Consider the following 17,029-nt stretch of genomic DNA (forward strand, 5'->3'; position numbering starts at 1 on the left):
TATGTCGATGCACCGCCTACGATCCTGCACGTCCAGCCAAGCGGATGGTCCTCTTTCCATCCCCAACGCAGCCCCCCCCGACGCTGCTGACTGAGGCGGCTCCCCAGGGAGGTCCCTCCCAGGGGGGAGCGGGCAGGACGCTAAGTGGCCCCGAGGGGGTGTGTGTGTGAGGGAACGGCTGCGAGGGGGGCGGCCGAGGGGGGGGGGGGGGCCGAGGGTGCGTGTGAGGGAGCCGGGGGCAGCCGAAGGGGATACCGAGCGGTGTGTGAGGGAACGGCTGCGGGGGACAGCGGGGGGGGCGGCAGAGGGTCCCCGGCGGCGTCGGGCCCGTCCCGAAGCAAGCCGCGGCAGTGGGCGGGGCTCCGCGGGGGGTGTGGGCGGGGCGAACCTCAGCGCCCCCCCTCCACCCCTCAGCGGCAGGGATGACATCACCCGTTCTTCCCAAAGAGGCGCGCGCCCATTGGCGGAAGGGGCGGCGCGGGCTCCGCCAATGGGCGGCGGGCAGGGCGGCAGGCCGGGCTGACGTGCGGGCCGCTGGCCGTATGGGGGTTTATTTTGCTTTGGGCCGCTCCAGCCGCCGCCATTAGAGGAGCCCGGGGAGCGGGGCGAGAGGTTCCCCCCCGCCCCCTTCCCGTATTCCCCCCTCCCCCCCGTCGCGCCGAGTGGGAGCGCCCGCCGCCGCGGCAGCCCGCCGCGCTGGGAGAAACCATGTCGTGAGCGGGTAGAGGACGCCGCAGCCAGCGGGCCGGGGGGGGGGGGGGGAGGCGGCGGCGGCAGCCAGTGCCGAGCCTGAGGGACGGCTCCCGGCGGCGGTGAGGTAAAGCCCCTCTCCCCTCCCCGGGGGCGCGGGAGGGAACGGCCGGTTGCCCCCCGCGGGGGCCCGGGCGAGGGGCGGTGTGGGGAGTCGCCTCCTCCGTGGCCGGTTCGGGCCCCGCTGAGGGAAGGTGGGGGGTCGGTTTGGCGGGCAGCCGTGCTGCTCTTGGAGAGCCCTCTCACACCAACCACATTTCGGTACAAAGGCAGGAAACTCGGATTTTTCTCTCCTGTGGCCGCCGCTCCGAATGCGGGGCTGCAGCACCTAGGGCTGCCGGGGTGAGATCATGCCTCTGCTGCCTCCCACTTCACACACGCACACCCCGCTGCTTTTTAAATGCTTTTTGGATGTATATGGCTGTTTTGGTCTGTGTGCCGTGGTAGAATAGTGATGCGAGCCACTTGCTTGTATCTGTGTGTTTTGGAGAGCAGAACTTCCATGGTACCGTCTGTAGTACGATATCGGGTATTGTGGGTGCTTTAGCAGGAATAAAGTATAGCGTGGGAAGTATTCCAAAATCGAGCTTGTTTTTGTGAGCTGAAGTTTTTTAAAAAAAAAAAAAAATAGAAAAAGTTGGATTAACGAGCGAGGCAAATGCTTCCGGTGCCTTTCTGACTCTTACCTTCCCAGTCCCAGACTGCGGCAGCTTCCAGCCAGGAGAAGGTAAACTTCTCTGCGGAGGTCACGGAGGTGTCTGGCGGCCCTTCCTTCGGGGTGACAACAGCCTTTCCTTCCAGCCCTCACCCCGCTCTGTTGGCGTCTGGCACACCCGGTAATCGACCCTACTTTGGGACAGCATCCCCACAGCACCCACCGCTCTCCTGAGAGCTGTGGGTGGGGGAGAGCTGGGAGAAAATTAATCTGGGTTTCCTGCTTGGCAGATACAGCACTGCTGCTGAGAACTTTTTTGCTGGAATGGTGACTTTCGGTGATAACAATAATGACAACTTTTTCTAGAATTCTTGGGAGTCGATGTAGTAAACAAGTGTTCTGTGATGGGCTTTGTGCTGGGCTTGAACAGTCTTTACTCACCAGCTACCTACTGTGCCATAAGTGTTGAAACTCACATGTGAGTTTAATACCACATTGTTATGTTTGTTGATGCAAAAATTGAAAGGTGAGATGTCTTCTGTGTAATACCTTAAGTTCCTCATTTCTCTAACCCATACTGTGTTAAAGCTCATTCTGGTGAGAGCAGAATCTTGTAATGGTAGTTCAGGAGAGATTTGTTGCACTTAGTTTTGCTTTTCTGTTGGTTTTTTTTTAATGTGTTTGGTGACTGCAGAAGAGATTTGTGAAGCGTATTTCTTTTTTAATTTTTTTTTTCCTTTCCTTTCTTGGTGGTTACTCAGAGAGAGGGAAACAGGTAAGCAGCAGGAGGTGTTCTGGAACTCTTTTATTTGCCTCCTCCTGAAGGTGAAGTTGAATTGGTGTGTCAGCGTCTAGCATGTCATATGCAAAAGATCACTTCTGATTTAAGTCTGTCACAGCATTGAAAGAGAATAATGCTTTTGGATGCGTTATGTTCTGCAGGATTTGTGAAACTCTTATTATGTGGTGTAATTCTCTTGAAGAAAAAAGAAATTATTACCTTGACTTTTCTTATGCCGCTTAAGTAAGGACAGGCAGATGAGGATGACCAATGAGGCCATAATCTGTTATTGTGGAGTTGTATCCATTAGCATTTTCTCAGAAGTATAATTAAAAATATTAATTTAATTGAAACACTGAGTGGCATGAAAGCATCAATGGGATTCATCACAGAAGCATGACTTAAATTGGAGACTAGTTAAAATGCAAAGTTGGTCAAGGCAACATTTTCAGTCTAATTTAGCCTTGTGTATGGCCATTCTAATTGTGTGTCACTTGATGTGTAAATTCCTTGGGGATGGGAAATCCCATCCATTTTTGGTGTTCTTTGCAAGATGGATCTGAAAATAAGTCAGAAGTGTATTCTACTTGGAAAATACATTACTGATTGTATGGGAGGTTATTTTTAATACAGTCAATCAAATAATCAAATGTACTATCAGGCACTTTAATGTGAGATTTAGTGGCTCCTTCACATGATATTAACTTAGGCGTTAACGTTTCTCTTTCCACCTTCTCTCTGCCATATCAGTTTTGCACCGGGTTGAGATTGTGCAGAACTTCAGATCAATACATTCTTGTATCGTGATGTGCCATCTACTAATTGTAGCAAAGTATTTAAACTGTGACTGCAGTCTAAACTGCCCCTTCCTCCCCCCAAAATTTGAAGACTGGGTTATTTTGAGCTGTTCAAAATTTATGTCAACAAGTAATCCTCATTTTAGCTGCATGAATTATGATCCACAGGCTCCTGGTTCTAAAATGGAACTAAACTTTAGTTTGGCAGCTGAAAATGGCTGGCTTAGCTGTAACAGAGTTCTTAATTTTTATTTTTTTTAAGTAGTACTACATATGAAGAGGGAAATGAGGCAAAGTTGAAATGAGAATTTTTTTTTTTCAACACAGCTGACGAAGACCTTACCACTTCACTTGTCAAATGGCATAGCTTGGTGAAATCAGTTAAATAACATACAACTTTGCAATGACTGTTTAATGGAATTTGTTATACCTGGAAAGGAAAACTTCTGCCTTCTAATTCAGATGCTTTCTTGATACTTACTCTTTTTCATAGCAGTTTTTGCATAGCTGACATTGCTTGAACTTGCACAGAATTGGATTGATTTTGTGACTGTGTTCATTTTTGCATCAGTTGCTGAAGCACGCTTCTCATATGGATGTAGTTAGTTCTTTTGGAACTTTCTTGAAATACAAGATTAATAATAGAACTGTTATCTCTTCGGTATCTAACAGTTAACATACTTCAAAATATGAACTCTAGTACTTCAACATCAATTCTGAGAATGCATTCTTCTATCATATGGATGATTTTGTATTTCCTTCTTTGTGGCATGGGCAGGTTTTCAGAAGCTCTGTAGTCAAACTGGAGTTGTATCCACCTGATGTTTTTCAATACTGCGTTTTTTCCTCTACTGCTGTCCCATTTATGCAGAAAACTCATTTTGGTGGAGACTGGAGAGAGGAGAGGTGTGGAGGGGGTTGATCAGGGAATGGGTGCGGTGATGTTTGAAGAAGGAACTGTCTGCAGGAGGGGGCTGATAGGAGACCTGGTTCAAGAAGGCAGAAGGAATGGTAGAATTTTTTACAAGGAATATGGAGGAATAATACCTTGGAAAGAGTGGTAGTCGCTGGTATGTGCAGAGCATCTTCCCTGCAAAGCAGACAAATTTGCAGCCCTTTTGCATCTTTTACTGTACAGCAGATATAATTAAGTTGTCATTTTTCCCTTTGGTTATTTGAATTGATTCTGGTATCGTGTTCTGCTTGTTCTTAAAACAAGCATACTATTGCATTGTTATTTCTGGTAAGGTGGATTTTTTTTTTTCTGCTCATTTTGCTTGTATTCATACATGCATTTTAAATAAACGAAAGTTAGGACTTCTAAGACAAATGCTGGAGAAGGCACGGAATTTACATCTGTCTTTAAGGCTGAGTTCAGAATTAAGCTGGAAATACCTGAAGCAATGAGAGCTAGGTACAAAACGAATACCGGGCGTGCAACCTGCTGTCCGGGGGACTGGAAGGATGGACCTGTGTCTATTTTGGTAAGTGTAAATAGGACTTCTTTCTGAAACTGTCACTTGTGAGCAAGAAGGCTGCAGTCTTTTTTTTTTTTTTTTATTTTTATTTTTTTTCTTCGCCTTCCCACCATGTCAGAAGTCAGTACATGGTGATGTTTTATCCCGGTTGTTTGTCATTATTTTTGCAAGCAAATGTTAAGGTTTAAAAATTCTCCTTGTGATTCTTTGACTTTGATTTGATTTCGCATATAGTCTTGAGTAGCTGTTTTTAAAGAAAGAGAAAAAGTTTACAGACTTTAAGGGAGTTTACAGACTTTAAGAAACATGTAAGTTACATGGGTGTTCCAGTGTCTTCTAGATACTCAGGAGTTAGCTTTCCTGGGCTAAAGAAAATTGTCTGAACCGTTGTTCATGTGACTCTGTAAAGAAAAATAAACTTGAGTGGTTTGTGTTGTTTTCAGTAGATTAAAACTATTACGATCAAATAATCTTTTAGTGGCTTTGAAGTTTCACGTACTTCTGTAGGTCTGTTCCCTTGAAAACTGTGTGGCTCATGGTGCATAGTCAGTTGATTATCTGGGAGGACAAATCTGTGTCGTAAATTTCATAAATGTGGATAATTCTAGCAAAAAATAGAAAATTTGCTTTGTGAAGGTGATGGTCCGTTTATGAGAGAATCCTATCTCTTGTGGTTGTAAAGACTGTAAATGCATTAGTGCATTGTGTAAGTGTTGACTTGTACTTCTTTCAGGCTAATGGGCTTGAAAGTATTTCTTCTGTCTCCATTCATTTTCCCAGTATGTAAGCAGGGATTCAGCAGAGACAGCTGGCGTATTTATTAGTTTTTGCTGTCTGAATGCTCCTCTGAAACAGTTTTAATCTATAGGTCTGAGTCTTAAGTCTTCTGCAGTTTCAAGAAGTGTTGAGTATATACTTGTTTTCATGCTAGGCCTTTTTTTATTTTTTTTTTTATTTTTTTAGTTCACACTACCGTGGTAAGTCAGAAGTACTTTGTATTAGGTGTCTGATTGTCATTTTGTCACTTATTCCTTCTATTGGATGGGCCTGTGGGTTTAGGCTTTGGCTACAAAGGCTTCCCCTTACTATGTGCTTGTTGAGAAGCTAATTTTTATCTTGCTGCTGAAGGGTTGGGACGGTCTGCTGGCCTATTTACATTTTTTTGACCTCCCCATTACTGTTTAGCTTGGCAGGGATAAAAATAATTGTCACCTCATGGCTTTTAAATGGTTTATTTAAAGAAGGTTGTTCAGTGTTGCCTCTAGCAGAAAGTTATTCCCACTCCCCAAAAGCAGAAGGTTTGCTGGTTCAGAGGTGTTACTCTGAAACTTTCTAGCAGCCCAGTGTACCTTGTAGTGATTAACTTGGAGTTGTTTGATATACATGATGAGCAAAATAGAGATTACTAATCATAAGGTTAAAAAAAAAAAAAGATTTAAAAAAAATGAACTGAGATCACTCCTTCTCTATAAGGAGTTTGAATTTGTTTTCCCTTTGATATTTGATAGTAGTGCTTTGAGCTACGTTAAGCAATGACATACATAGTAGTGGTTTTTTGTGTGCTGTGATAATAGCATTTTTGCTTCTCCTTTTTTGTCCTCTTGTAAATTTATTTATGTTTTTGATATTTTGCTGTCTAGCCAGTATCTTAACGAGCTAGATAAAAGGAGTGTTGCTTGTATGGCTTACTTGAACTAGAACTCACCTTGAGTATAGCCCAATTGCAAATACGTATACCAAAGGTGGTCCTTACCTGTATCTGAAAGTGCCTTGCCATTAATTAGGAGGAAACTCCACAATAGTTAATGTTAAGCGTGTGTTTCCTTGTTTCATTCGGAGGCAGGTGGTTTTTCTCCACCAAATGCTGACTATGTCTGTGCATCTAGCCGTGATCTAATTTATGGTCAGCCAGTATCGAGGAGGTCCAGAGGATAATTACTAGAACTGAATGTCAAACGTACAAATTCTGATGTAATGCTCCTTGGTTGTTGGACAGGTTTAAGTGTTTCTAAGTTTTGATGTCTGATTCCACAGTGTGTCTTTATTCAGAGTGTGACATCTGGTTTTCCTCATCTTGTGTGAGGATGGCTGAGTTCTAAACAAAAACTAAGTCTCATGTTTTAGTCGTATAGTCCAAACACAGATAAACTGTATTTTTGCGTCTGACCTCGCTTTTTATAAAGAATCCTCTTGTTCGACTTGTGTACTTTGTCCAATGTGAATGTCGTAAAACACAACAGAATTGTTAAAACTTCATTTTTATTACATATTGTACGTCCTATCTTGAGTCAGTATTCATCTGTTGCTGACTGTTCATGATGGTCAGATTCATTAAACGTCGCTGGCTGTATTTATGCAAATACTCTATCATAGCTCATTATTTTGAGTCGCTTTGCTTGTTTTTTGATTAGTATTGTGTGGGAGATGCTCTGTATTATGTAACTGTTGATCTGCTTACTCCCATTTCCCCAAATGGTATTGGTTTCTAAGTAAGCAGTTGTGTTTAGTCCCTCTTAATGTGTAGTAACATCTCATCTAAATAGTTGTTTGCTTTTAATTGAGTTTAAAATGGAACGAAAAAGAACCCTGAAAAATGTAATTCTCTCCTGAAATAAGAAAGAGGACTGAACTGCGAACTGCCGCTACTGTTTTTTACAGGTTGTTTTCAGCAGTTAGGGTTTTCCTGGCTTTCAGTCACAAATTTAATAGAGCTGTATGTAGTTTGACCCGTTTGAGATGAGTAACAAATAAAATGGAAACTAGTACTTCGCAAGTTACACAGCAGGATTAACTGTAATAGTTAAAGAGCACAAAAACGCTTCAAGGGATAAACATCAAAATAAAAAAGACAGCAGGAAGAGTGAATGTTTAGTATTGTCAAATATCTGTTAATTCTGTGATGGGTTTTCTGCTTTTGCAGAAGAGTCTGTTTATAGTTAGGTCTGAATCCTAACCTGAAGTTCATTGTCAATACTTGTATTTCAGACGTCTCCTAAGATCTGTAACCTCCAGAATGTTTGACTTCTTACTTCATAGAATGTTTGCAAAATTAGGCATCTTCTTGCATTAAAACTGCATATAAATTCTCTTACTCAGGCAAAGTCAGGCTTTTAGGTTTAGTTGGAATGATAGCAGTTGGATTGGAAGTGTGAATAGAACATTGAAAAGACAGCTGAAGCAAAATCAGCATAATTTTTCTGAATATGATAAATACCTAATAAACTAGACTTAAGATGCTTTGAAATGAGATATGAATCCATAAATCAAAATGAAAGTATTTGTTATTAATTGTATGTAAATGAAGCCCATCAGAATTCATCCAATGAGCAGACTTCTAAATGTTTTCAAAAGCTACTACTTACTTTCTCAGATTTTTTTTTTTTTTGGTGAATAGAACTGCATTTCTTGCAGCATGTTTCTTTGTGAAAGATGAAGTCTTCTGGATTTTCACTAATTGGCTGCTTATAAGAGTAGATCAAATGTTGTACGTAATGAAGGAGGTCATACTTAAAAATCTGCAGTACAGAGTATTTGTTGGCAGCCTAGACTATGAAAACCGGTTTAAAAAAAAAGTTAAAACTCATTTAACATACTAGACTGTAAATAGTTATAACTAAAATATTTTCAATGTTTCTTTTGTCATGCACCATTAATATTACAGTTTGTGGGCTGTGTTTTGATTTACACAGCAATGACTTGGTCTTTAATAGAACTGAGATTTGTGCCAATCTTAGCTCAATGATGCCTCTCTTAAGACAGACGTTCCTCCTGTTCTCCCTGTTGTTGGGAGCAAAGGAACAGCTCTATTACTCTGAAGAGCAAAGGTGCGTATTTCGAGAACAGTGCTCTTGCTGGGCTGAGGGTGGAAAGGATAATGTAGTTTGACAGAAGCCTGTTTCCCAACATAGTTCTTGCTTTCTGGCTGTATTTTAGGAGAAGGGGGTTTCTGCAACGATAGCTGCAGTCTGAGACCGGTTCCTACTGTATGTACTGCAAATAGCTGTCTAGTGTTCTTTAAAGAAATAAAAATTTCGTAAGTAAAAAACCCTGACCTCATAGAGCAGCTTGCCGAAAAAGATTTAAATGCTTTTTTCCTGAGATGACAGACTTATTTTTTCCTTTTTGCTGGTTGGTTTGGGACAGTATCCTTTAATTTTTAATGAACTGTCCTAACAACCAAAGCAAACTATGCTTACTTGTTGATTCCTTACTTCAGTGTATTCAGGCTAATAAAGAAAATGCTTCTGCATTTGTGACTTTGCAGTAATCTTTCCATTCTTTATTATAATACATAGTTATTGCCCTTACTGCAAAGTTTCCAGATCCAGTGCTGATCTGATTTGGTTGTCTCACTGACAAGGTCAATGTTCTTATTTTTTTTTTTAAAACTAATTTGCAGAGCTGACAATGGAACTCATTGTTAGTTCCCTTCAAAGTATAGAAACCTAGGTTCAAGTTCTGTACTCTTAATATACTGATCTGTTGAGGCTTACGCCGAATTCTTGAGAAAGCAGTCCTGCAAGAATAGTGAACAGTTGAAGGTGGAGTAAGTAAGCTTAGTAAATTAAGAGAAGAAAGTGTCAGTGAAATTCCACCTTAGAAAATTTGTCAAGGCAAATTTCATGTGAAAATCAATTCTTAATACTGTCAATAAATTTCAGATAGGTTATTTAAAAATGTAAGTTGCTTTTGTTGAAGTGTATTGATAGTGTGATACTTCACAAGGATTCTTGGACCCAGATAACAGAAGTACATTTGAGCCAGTTAAATAGTGATGTCTTTTATGTAAGAATTCATAGAGGAGATTTGCAGAGTTTAGAAGGTTGAAAGAAACAAATTGGCCTTTTTGATTTGAGCTTGTGTACGGCTACATTATCCTCTAGACCTTCCTACTGGCTGTACTTAAAAACTGGCAAAATCTTTGTTTGAAGAGTCCCTTGATGCAGCGTATATGAGCTTTACAAAGACACCGTGGTGTCATTTATAAATGTATTTGTTTGGAAACAGTGAAATAGAACATTGCTTTGTTTCCTGTTGTGAACAGTTGACGCAAATTCATCTTGTGCATCTTTTAGAAATGGTCTGCAGTTTTACAGAACAAAACAGAAAAAAAAAAAATCAGTCTAGTGCATGTTTTATCATAACCATTTAAGGTGATAATCCAGGTGTGTGATTTTTAACAGGTTTTCCTTTTATAGCTTTAATTAGAAAGCTTATTTGTGTATAAATGAACTTCAATTTTCTAAGAAGTATGGTAGGTTTTTTTATGGGTAATTGGAAGAGAACTTGAGGTAGTGACGTACAAGGGGGAACACTTCTGAAAATGCGTCAAGTTATGCGGGGTTAATCATAGGCAATTTTTCTTAAAAAGCTGTTTGTCCATCATGTGTATATATAAACTTCACAGCAACATTTTCCATCTGTTAGTGAGCAATTACAGCTGTTGGATTGAGACCTCTTCTTGGTAGATGTACATTTAAATACACCATGTTTCATAATACGTGAAGAATACAGTTGGTGAAGGTGCTGTTCTTTGATCCTGTGCTTTGACTCGAGGTCCTGTTCCTCCCCGCTCCTTTCTGTGCTTGGATGTGGGAAAGGTGTAACTTCTACACTCACAAACTGTTGAGTTAGTAAATTCTGCGTTGGGTTAGAGGCCTCTTTTTCTTTCAGAATAAGATGCTTCTGCTTCTTTTGTTCCTCTGAAAAGTTGATTCAGTGTTTTAAAATAAAGATAAATAAACCAGCCTCCTTTTCTTTTTTGGAGCAGCCTAAAAGGGGCAGCTACGTGGGAGGGAAGCAGAGTGGATCTCTTTTCCCCGGCAAGTCTTGATGAAGGCTGAAGTTGTGCTCTCTCTTCCCTTTCAGTACAGAAGCAGTTAGCTTTGTTCGAAAATCCGTAGACATGGGCAAAACGAGTGAAGGTGGGAACACTGATTTGATGAGTATAATTACATAAGGTTTCTGCCAGCACAGATGTGCTTCTGACATAACCATCCCAGCAAAAAATCTGTACTGGAGACTGGTCTCAATCAGCATCTGGCCTGTTTGCGGGGGAGAGCTTGATCATTTAATGAAATGGAGCTCCATATTGTTCCTTCTTTGAGCCAAAGGAAAAAAAATAATTCTGGACACAGTGGAATAATTAAATTGAGGGGAATATAATATATCCTGTCATAAAAATGTTATTTGAGGACTTCATTGTTTCTTCCCAGTTTCTGTGCTTTGTATTTTCCCCATGCGCCTAAAAAAGACTATTCTTGAAAGTTGAAACAAAGCGAAAGAAAAACTTGTGATTGTTCTAGGTGTCCTTTTCTGCCTGACTTTATTTAGCAAGTCTGATAATGTTTTGATTTTTCTTTGTTACTTGATTTATCAGATTTTAATGTATTCTCCCCTTTAATGTACTGAGTTACTGTGCTAGTCTGTCCAGAAGGTATTTAGCATGCTGTATAAACTGATTGATTGGAAGTTGCTTAGAGTTTTGTGGGTTTTAATTTCTTGTCTGCTCGTGCTTTTTTGGATGTTAGGTCATGCACCTGTGCCTCATAGTCACTGCTGTGCTATTTCTCTGTCAGAGGAGGTACTACATGATTCAACTTCTCCTCTGTGAAGAATCTAAAATAACAAGTTAACTTGAAGACAGCGTGGCAAGGAAGTAATTCTGAAAAAATGTAACCAGCTTCAAACTGCTTAGTGGCTGGATGATGATCCTGTATCACCAGGAAATCAGATGGTTCTAGTGTCCCTGGGCTGGGGTGCAGTTGGGGGGGTCAGACCAGGACCTAAAAAAAACCCCAAACAAAACAAAAAAAACCAACCAAACAAAAAAAACCCAACAAAAATCAACCAAAATCCTGATAAGTGAAAGTGCTAAATTTCCTCATCTAGCTGTGCTGTAGTGGGTGTTAGCAGAGCTATCGAAGAGAAATTGCATTGTTCCATTGAACCTTCTTATATTCTTTACTTGATAATAACCTAAGGCCGTGTGTTTGGAGGTAGTGAGCTTGCATCTGGGAGGCTTTCAAAGCTGCAGATACTCAGCCTCTCTAAGAATTATATCAGAAAGCATCTAGCTTTTTAAGGGGCACAGAGAATAATTGCAGCTAAAAACCTAATCTCATATATGAAAGCTTTTCTGTAACACAGTTATGTACTGTGCTAGTTTCATAAATAGTATCTCAGTATTTGTTTAGGTAGTTTTTTCAACCAGCTGCTTTACAACTTGAGCAGCAATCTTCTTTCCCGGTCTGAATGTCAGGAAAACAGATGATGGTTTGTTTTCTCACCCCGTCCCAAATGTGCGTTGGGATTTGTTTGCGATGGGAACTGCTTGGTTTAAGGCTTTACAAACTAGGGCAGGTAAGAGAACATTTGTAGCCTCTTAGGCTTCATCACGCGTTTCAAGCTTATCTAGCTTTTGATTGAAAACATAACAGCTTCTGCTCAGGTAGAAACTATTCTCAAGCTCGTGTTGGGACAGGCACTTTCTGGTTGTCCTTCAGAGCACAAGTGAAACTGCTCCTGCTGGTCCTGTTGGTGTCAGTTGGCAGGTGCACGGATGGTGTGCTGTTTCCTTCTCTTTTCTGAAAACTGTGTTCAACTGTCTTAAGTTCCTGACTAGGAAACGTTAATATCTCAGAAAACTCTACTGTTCATAGAGAGGATAAGCTTATTAAGAACGTGATAAAAAACTTACTTGGGGAATTGGGGGGGGGGGGAAGCCTTGACCAAGCGGAATAGATAAATTAAGCATATAGTGTACTCAAACAGGAGGTGTTTTAGCAAAGCTTTAGTTTGTTTATACAGTATAGAAACTGTTTTTCCTCCCAAGTTTCTAAAAAGTCATCTTTATGAAGTCACCTGTAGTAAAATCAAGTTGACTTTGTATTCTTGTGTATATGCATGTATTTTTCACTTATTTTATTACAGATAGGGAGACCCTAGTATGATCTTGCTCCTTTTCTCCCATTACACATGGGCATGGACTTCTTTGGGTGAATGGTGGAGGGGAAGCAGTGGGAAGGCTAACTGCCTTCTCAGCACATTCCTTAGTCTGACACAGTTTTATAACATATAGGTGGGAGTGAAGTGCTCTGCAGGCTATTCAAACAAGTAATATTAGAACCCGGGCTTTATGAGAAAGCTTTATGCATTCCTGGTTGCTCATCTGCTTTCATGCAGCATAAATATGGATTGCTGCTGAAAAGGATAGTCCTGCCCTCTCCTCGGTCCTGGCCATGCGATAGCCCCTCATTCATGCAGCCACCTGATACGGTGAATAGATAGAGTCGAGCTGCTGGAAAAATCCTGTGCTGCCTGCTGGAGCCCACGGAAGGGAGAGAGTAGGAGAAAGGGTGACAAATATAAGTGGACGTTTAGCTATGCCTTGGTAGAGCAAGGTGTGTGTGAAGGTATTTTGGTGAAGAATGTATTACCTCATAAAGCATTTTCTAATTGGAGAACAGGTATAAACTAACCTTGATATGTCTGGTTTTGAATGTAATCCTGTTGTCTAACTTATCTTCCAAGTTTTTGTTTACTAGACTCTAGGTGTTTTTGTTAGCCAAGAGAGTTGCAATATGATGAATGAGAATTGTCAGTCAATCAGTATAACATTTGTATTTTAAATAGTCTTGCATGCTTAAAAATAGCACATAATTGAGTCTTATATGTTGGGTAACAATTCTGTGGTAAGGAAGGAAATAGACTGTATATATTTTTCTATTTGTCCTTTACCTACCTGCCTCACCCTTTTCCTCTATTATGCCCTCTACACAAACTGGAGGGGATCAAAGATTTTTTTTTTTTTTCCTTCCCCATACTGTTTCAGATTCCAATAAGAGTGTTTAAATATGTTTTGGTGTGGATTTTACTTTGCTTGGATCTAGTGCTTTTACTTCAGCAGACTGATTGCTTCTGTGGCGACTGGTTCTTTATAAATATTGGTTTATTTTAACCACTCTATAGTCTCAGCAGGTCATGACTGAGTTTAAACAAGTAAATTGGGATCAGAGTAGGTGTGGCATTTAATAATTAACTTTCTGGTTACTCAGGTCCAGTAGGAAACCTCTAATGAGTCTGTTTTTATTTTGTTTACAGGAATAGTTATCTGCTTAGTCTCATCCTTTGTATTTGGCAATCTGAGGAAAAGATCTGAGCCAGCATGAAGACAGAATCCCCTCTTCATTAGAGAAAAAGTGAGTTGGAATTGGACTGAAATCTGGATTTATAGAATGAAAATACTGTGTTAGTTTGTCAACACACACACCTTGTGCTTGCTTTTAAGTGGTATTTTAACTTCGTAACGCTACTGTTACAAGTGATGTCCAGTCAAGGCCTAGTCTTGGTTGAGCACATGTATAAAATTTTAAAATGTATGCATTTTATGCAAACTCCTGCACCTACTTTTCTGAAAAAACTGCTTACTCATTGTATAGCTGCCCACTTGTAACACTCCTTCCTTTCAAGTCCTGTGAGGTCTTGCAATAGAGTTCACAGGATCTAGACTTTGTGTTCCTTTTCTTGTACTGCTGTATTCATATCGAGTTCTAATTCAATAATTTAATATTTGTGACTTGTTTCTGTAGCCACATTAGTCTCTTCTCCAGTATTCTCAGTGCTTAGTGTGTATCTGTTTTCTGAATTTGTTTTGGAAGCCTCTGTTCAAGTTTAAGAAACTCCAGAAATCCAGAACTTGAGTTTTCTGCACTAGGAAATCCTGAATTCTGCATTTAAAATGCAGTTAGCTCAAGTCTTATCCTTTACATAGTGGTTTTCTTCCCTCTAAATGTTCTAATAGTAGCAAGAAAAAAAGATTGCCTGCTTGCCCAGCCTGATTTTTATATTTGATGCAATACACATCAACTAGGTTAAATCTCATTTACTTTTTTTTTTTTGAAACAGAGCTCCTATGCAACCATTGTGTACTAATGATGTATTCTGATTACTTAGCTTTCTGCCTGACGCAGTTCATTTCAAGAAGTGCACGATGACAGAGCGTGGAATTAAATGGGCTTGTGAGTATTGTACATATGAAAATTGGCCATCTGCAATCAAATGTACCATGTGTCGTGCTCAGAGACCTAGTGGAACAATTATCACAGAAGATCCATTTAAAAGTGGTTCAAGTGATATTGGTAGAGACTGGGATCCTTCGAGCACTGAAGGAGGGAGTAGTCCTTTGATATGTCCGGATTCTAGTGCAAGACCAAGGGTTAAATCATCTTACAGTATGGAAAGTGCAAATAAATGGTCGTGCCACATGTGCACGTACTTGAACTGGCCAAGAGCGATAAGATGTACTCAGTGCTTGTCTCAGCGCAGGACCAGGAGTCCCACAGAGTCTCCTCAGTCTTCAGGTTCTGGTTCAAGACCAGTCCCTTTTTCTGTTGATCCATGCGAGGAATACAATGACAGAAATAAACTAAACACAAGGGCTCAGCACTGGACTTGTTCTGTTTGTACATACGAAAACTGGGCGAAGGCCAGGAAGTGTGTTGTATGTGATCATCCCAGACCCAACAACATCGAAGCAATAGAACTGGCAGACACGGAAGAGGCTTCTTCAATCATAAACGAGCAAGACAGAGCTCGATGGAGAGGAAGCTGTAGTAGTGGTAATAGCCAAAGAAGATCTCCACCTACAACCAAACGTGAATCTGATGTGAAAATGGACTTCCAAAGAATTGAATTGGCTGGAGCTGTTGGCAGCAAGGAAGAACTCGAAGTTGACTTCAAGAAACTAAAGCAAATTAAAAACAGAATGAAAAAGACTGACTGGCTGTTTCTAAATGCTTGTGTTGGTAAGTTGTTTGCTGCTACCTTATACTGTTATGCTTGTGGTTAGGTATTTTGGGAGAATGAAGAATTAAAACATAAACTTGACGTTTGATTTTGAAACAGCTTTTTTTAATTTCTGCATTTTAATTTTAAAAAGTAATCCAAATGTAAAAGTTCCTGAAATAGCACCTGCTAAGAGAGGGTTCATCCATAATCTGAACAGGGTTGGACATGTTTCCCAACTATGCTTGGACTTTTTTGACCTTTTGTAGAAATGGATATCCTTGTAACCAAATCCTGTTTTTCTGTGTAGTCATTGAAAGGTGGAAAAATTACAAAACCAGTCTACAGAACAGTGTAATACATATTATTACTGTAGAAAATGCCAGTACTGGATAATTAAAATTACTCTTCTTTTTTCTATGGCAAGATACACTACTAGAATCAGCAGCTGCAGCTTGGGAGTATTTGTAAACAGTGTAGAGCTTGCAACGGTACAAGATGCTCTGTCAGATGTTAAAAATAACACCAAAATATGTAGCTCCAAGAAACTGCATGTGTAATACTGACCTTGAAAGTAATAATGTTGTGTTAATACAGATACTGTGCTGTAAATGTTTACAGGCTTTCTGAAAGTATTTTTGTAGTTGACTGCTTCAAAAAATTCAAATACCAATTTTGTTTTGTATTTTAGTGCTTTCCTAAGGAAATTCTGGATAATTCTCCCAATGCTGTTAAAGAACAGAGACATGTGAGAGCAGGGTTTTCTTCAGTTATTGACCTTGTGAGTTAACTTTTGTCCTGTAGCTTTCCAGAAGCAGATATCTTGTGCTCTAGCATACAAGCAGGTTAAACACTTAAAATACGCAACTATTTTTAGAGTAAAACACTTCATTTGAAACTCTAGCGCTACTGGTATGTCTCGTACTGTTCCTTCATGTTTCATGAAGTCACTTCATAGTTGTTATAATCGAGAAACTAATTTGCAGAGCTGCTTTATTTAATATATTGGATCAGGTGTCAGTGTTCTTATGGGTATCATAGGTTTGGTTTCTCTGAGCTAATAAATATTCCAGTTTATTTTTGTGTTGCGTGAATAGTTGGACACATTTCCTTTTGAGAATAGTTAGATCTCTCAATATTTCCTGATACCTTCAGCTTCTTACGTGCTAGCAGACACGCAGTGCTTTTTCCTTCTGAAATGAGGCAACTGAAATTCTGTATGGTGTTTAAGTTATTGAATGTGCAAGATCAATTGTTGGGGCTCGTTACTGTGCCTTACGAGCGTCTAGCTTGCATTCTGATAGCAATTGTATTAAATATTAAGGTTTATTTCCCTCTGCTTTTTGAAAAGTGATTATTTTTTTTTTACTATTCTGATGTTACTTAAAATATTTCACACTTTCAGATTTAATCTGTGCAGGAATAGTTTTGTTCGTAGTTAAGAACATGAATTTTGCAAGTACTTAATGTTGCTTGTGACTATACAATTGCACGTGAAACTCAAAACTATGTTCATGAAGTTTTTTTAAGGTAATAATGATTTGGTTCTTTTAAAATTAAAATAGTTTGAAGGTCTCTTGAAGGGACCTTGATGAGAAAGCCAGAATGCAAATGGAATTGTGTGCTGATTTTTATAAGTGTTCTGCTGAAAGATTTCATGGATTTCTTTCTGTACTGTAACTTATAAACTTAGTATACTTCAACTTTTTAACTGAGGGGAAAAAAATCAGCAACCAGAGCTGTTAATTATCAGTCCTTCATTTCAGAATTGTGTTTTGCATAT

At 40.0% G+C, this 17,029-nt stretch overlaps 1 protein-coding gene across 4 annotated transcripts in view; it reads left to right on the forward strand.

Moving 5' to 3' along the window:
* Nucleotides 1–474: 474 nt before the first annotated feature.
* ZRANB1 (zinc finger RANBP2-type containing 1) overlaps nucleotides 475–17,029 on the forward strand; it is a 45,014-nt gene continuing 28,459 nt past the window's right edge. The window contains exons 1-3 of one of the 4 annotated variants that reach the window (XM_074592895.1): nucleotides 475–817; nucleotides 13,564–13,661; nucleotides 14,416–15,266. In XM_074592895.1, the coding sequence (XP_074448996.1) occupies nucleotides 14,453–15,266 (814 nt within the window). In that variant the 5' untranslated portion in view covers nucleotides 475–817; nucleotides 13,564–13,661; nucleotides 14,416–14,452. Of the gene's footprint in view, nucleotides 818–12,742; nucleotides 12,930–13,563; nucleotides 13,662–14,367; nucleotides 15,267–17,029 lie in introns of those variants that run through there. The other 3 variants (XM_074592898.1, XM_074592899.1, XM_074592896.1) reach the window with 3 other exon arrangements.

This window comes from Larus michahellis, chromosome 6 (genome assembly GCF_964199755.1).
Source record: "Larus michahellis chromosome 6, bLarMic1.1, whole genome shotgun sequence".
Taxonomy (NCBI): domain Eukaryota; kingdom Metazoa; phylum Chordata; class Aves; order Charadriiformes; family Laridae; genus Larus; species Larus michahellis.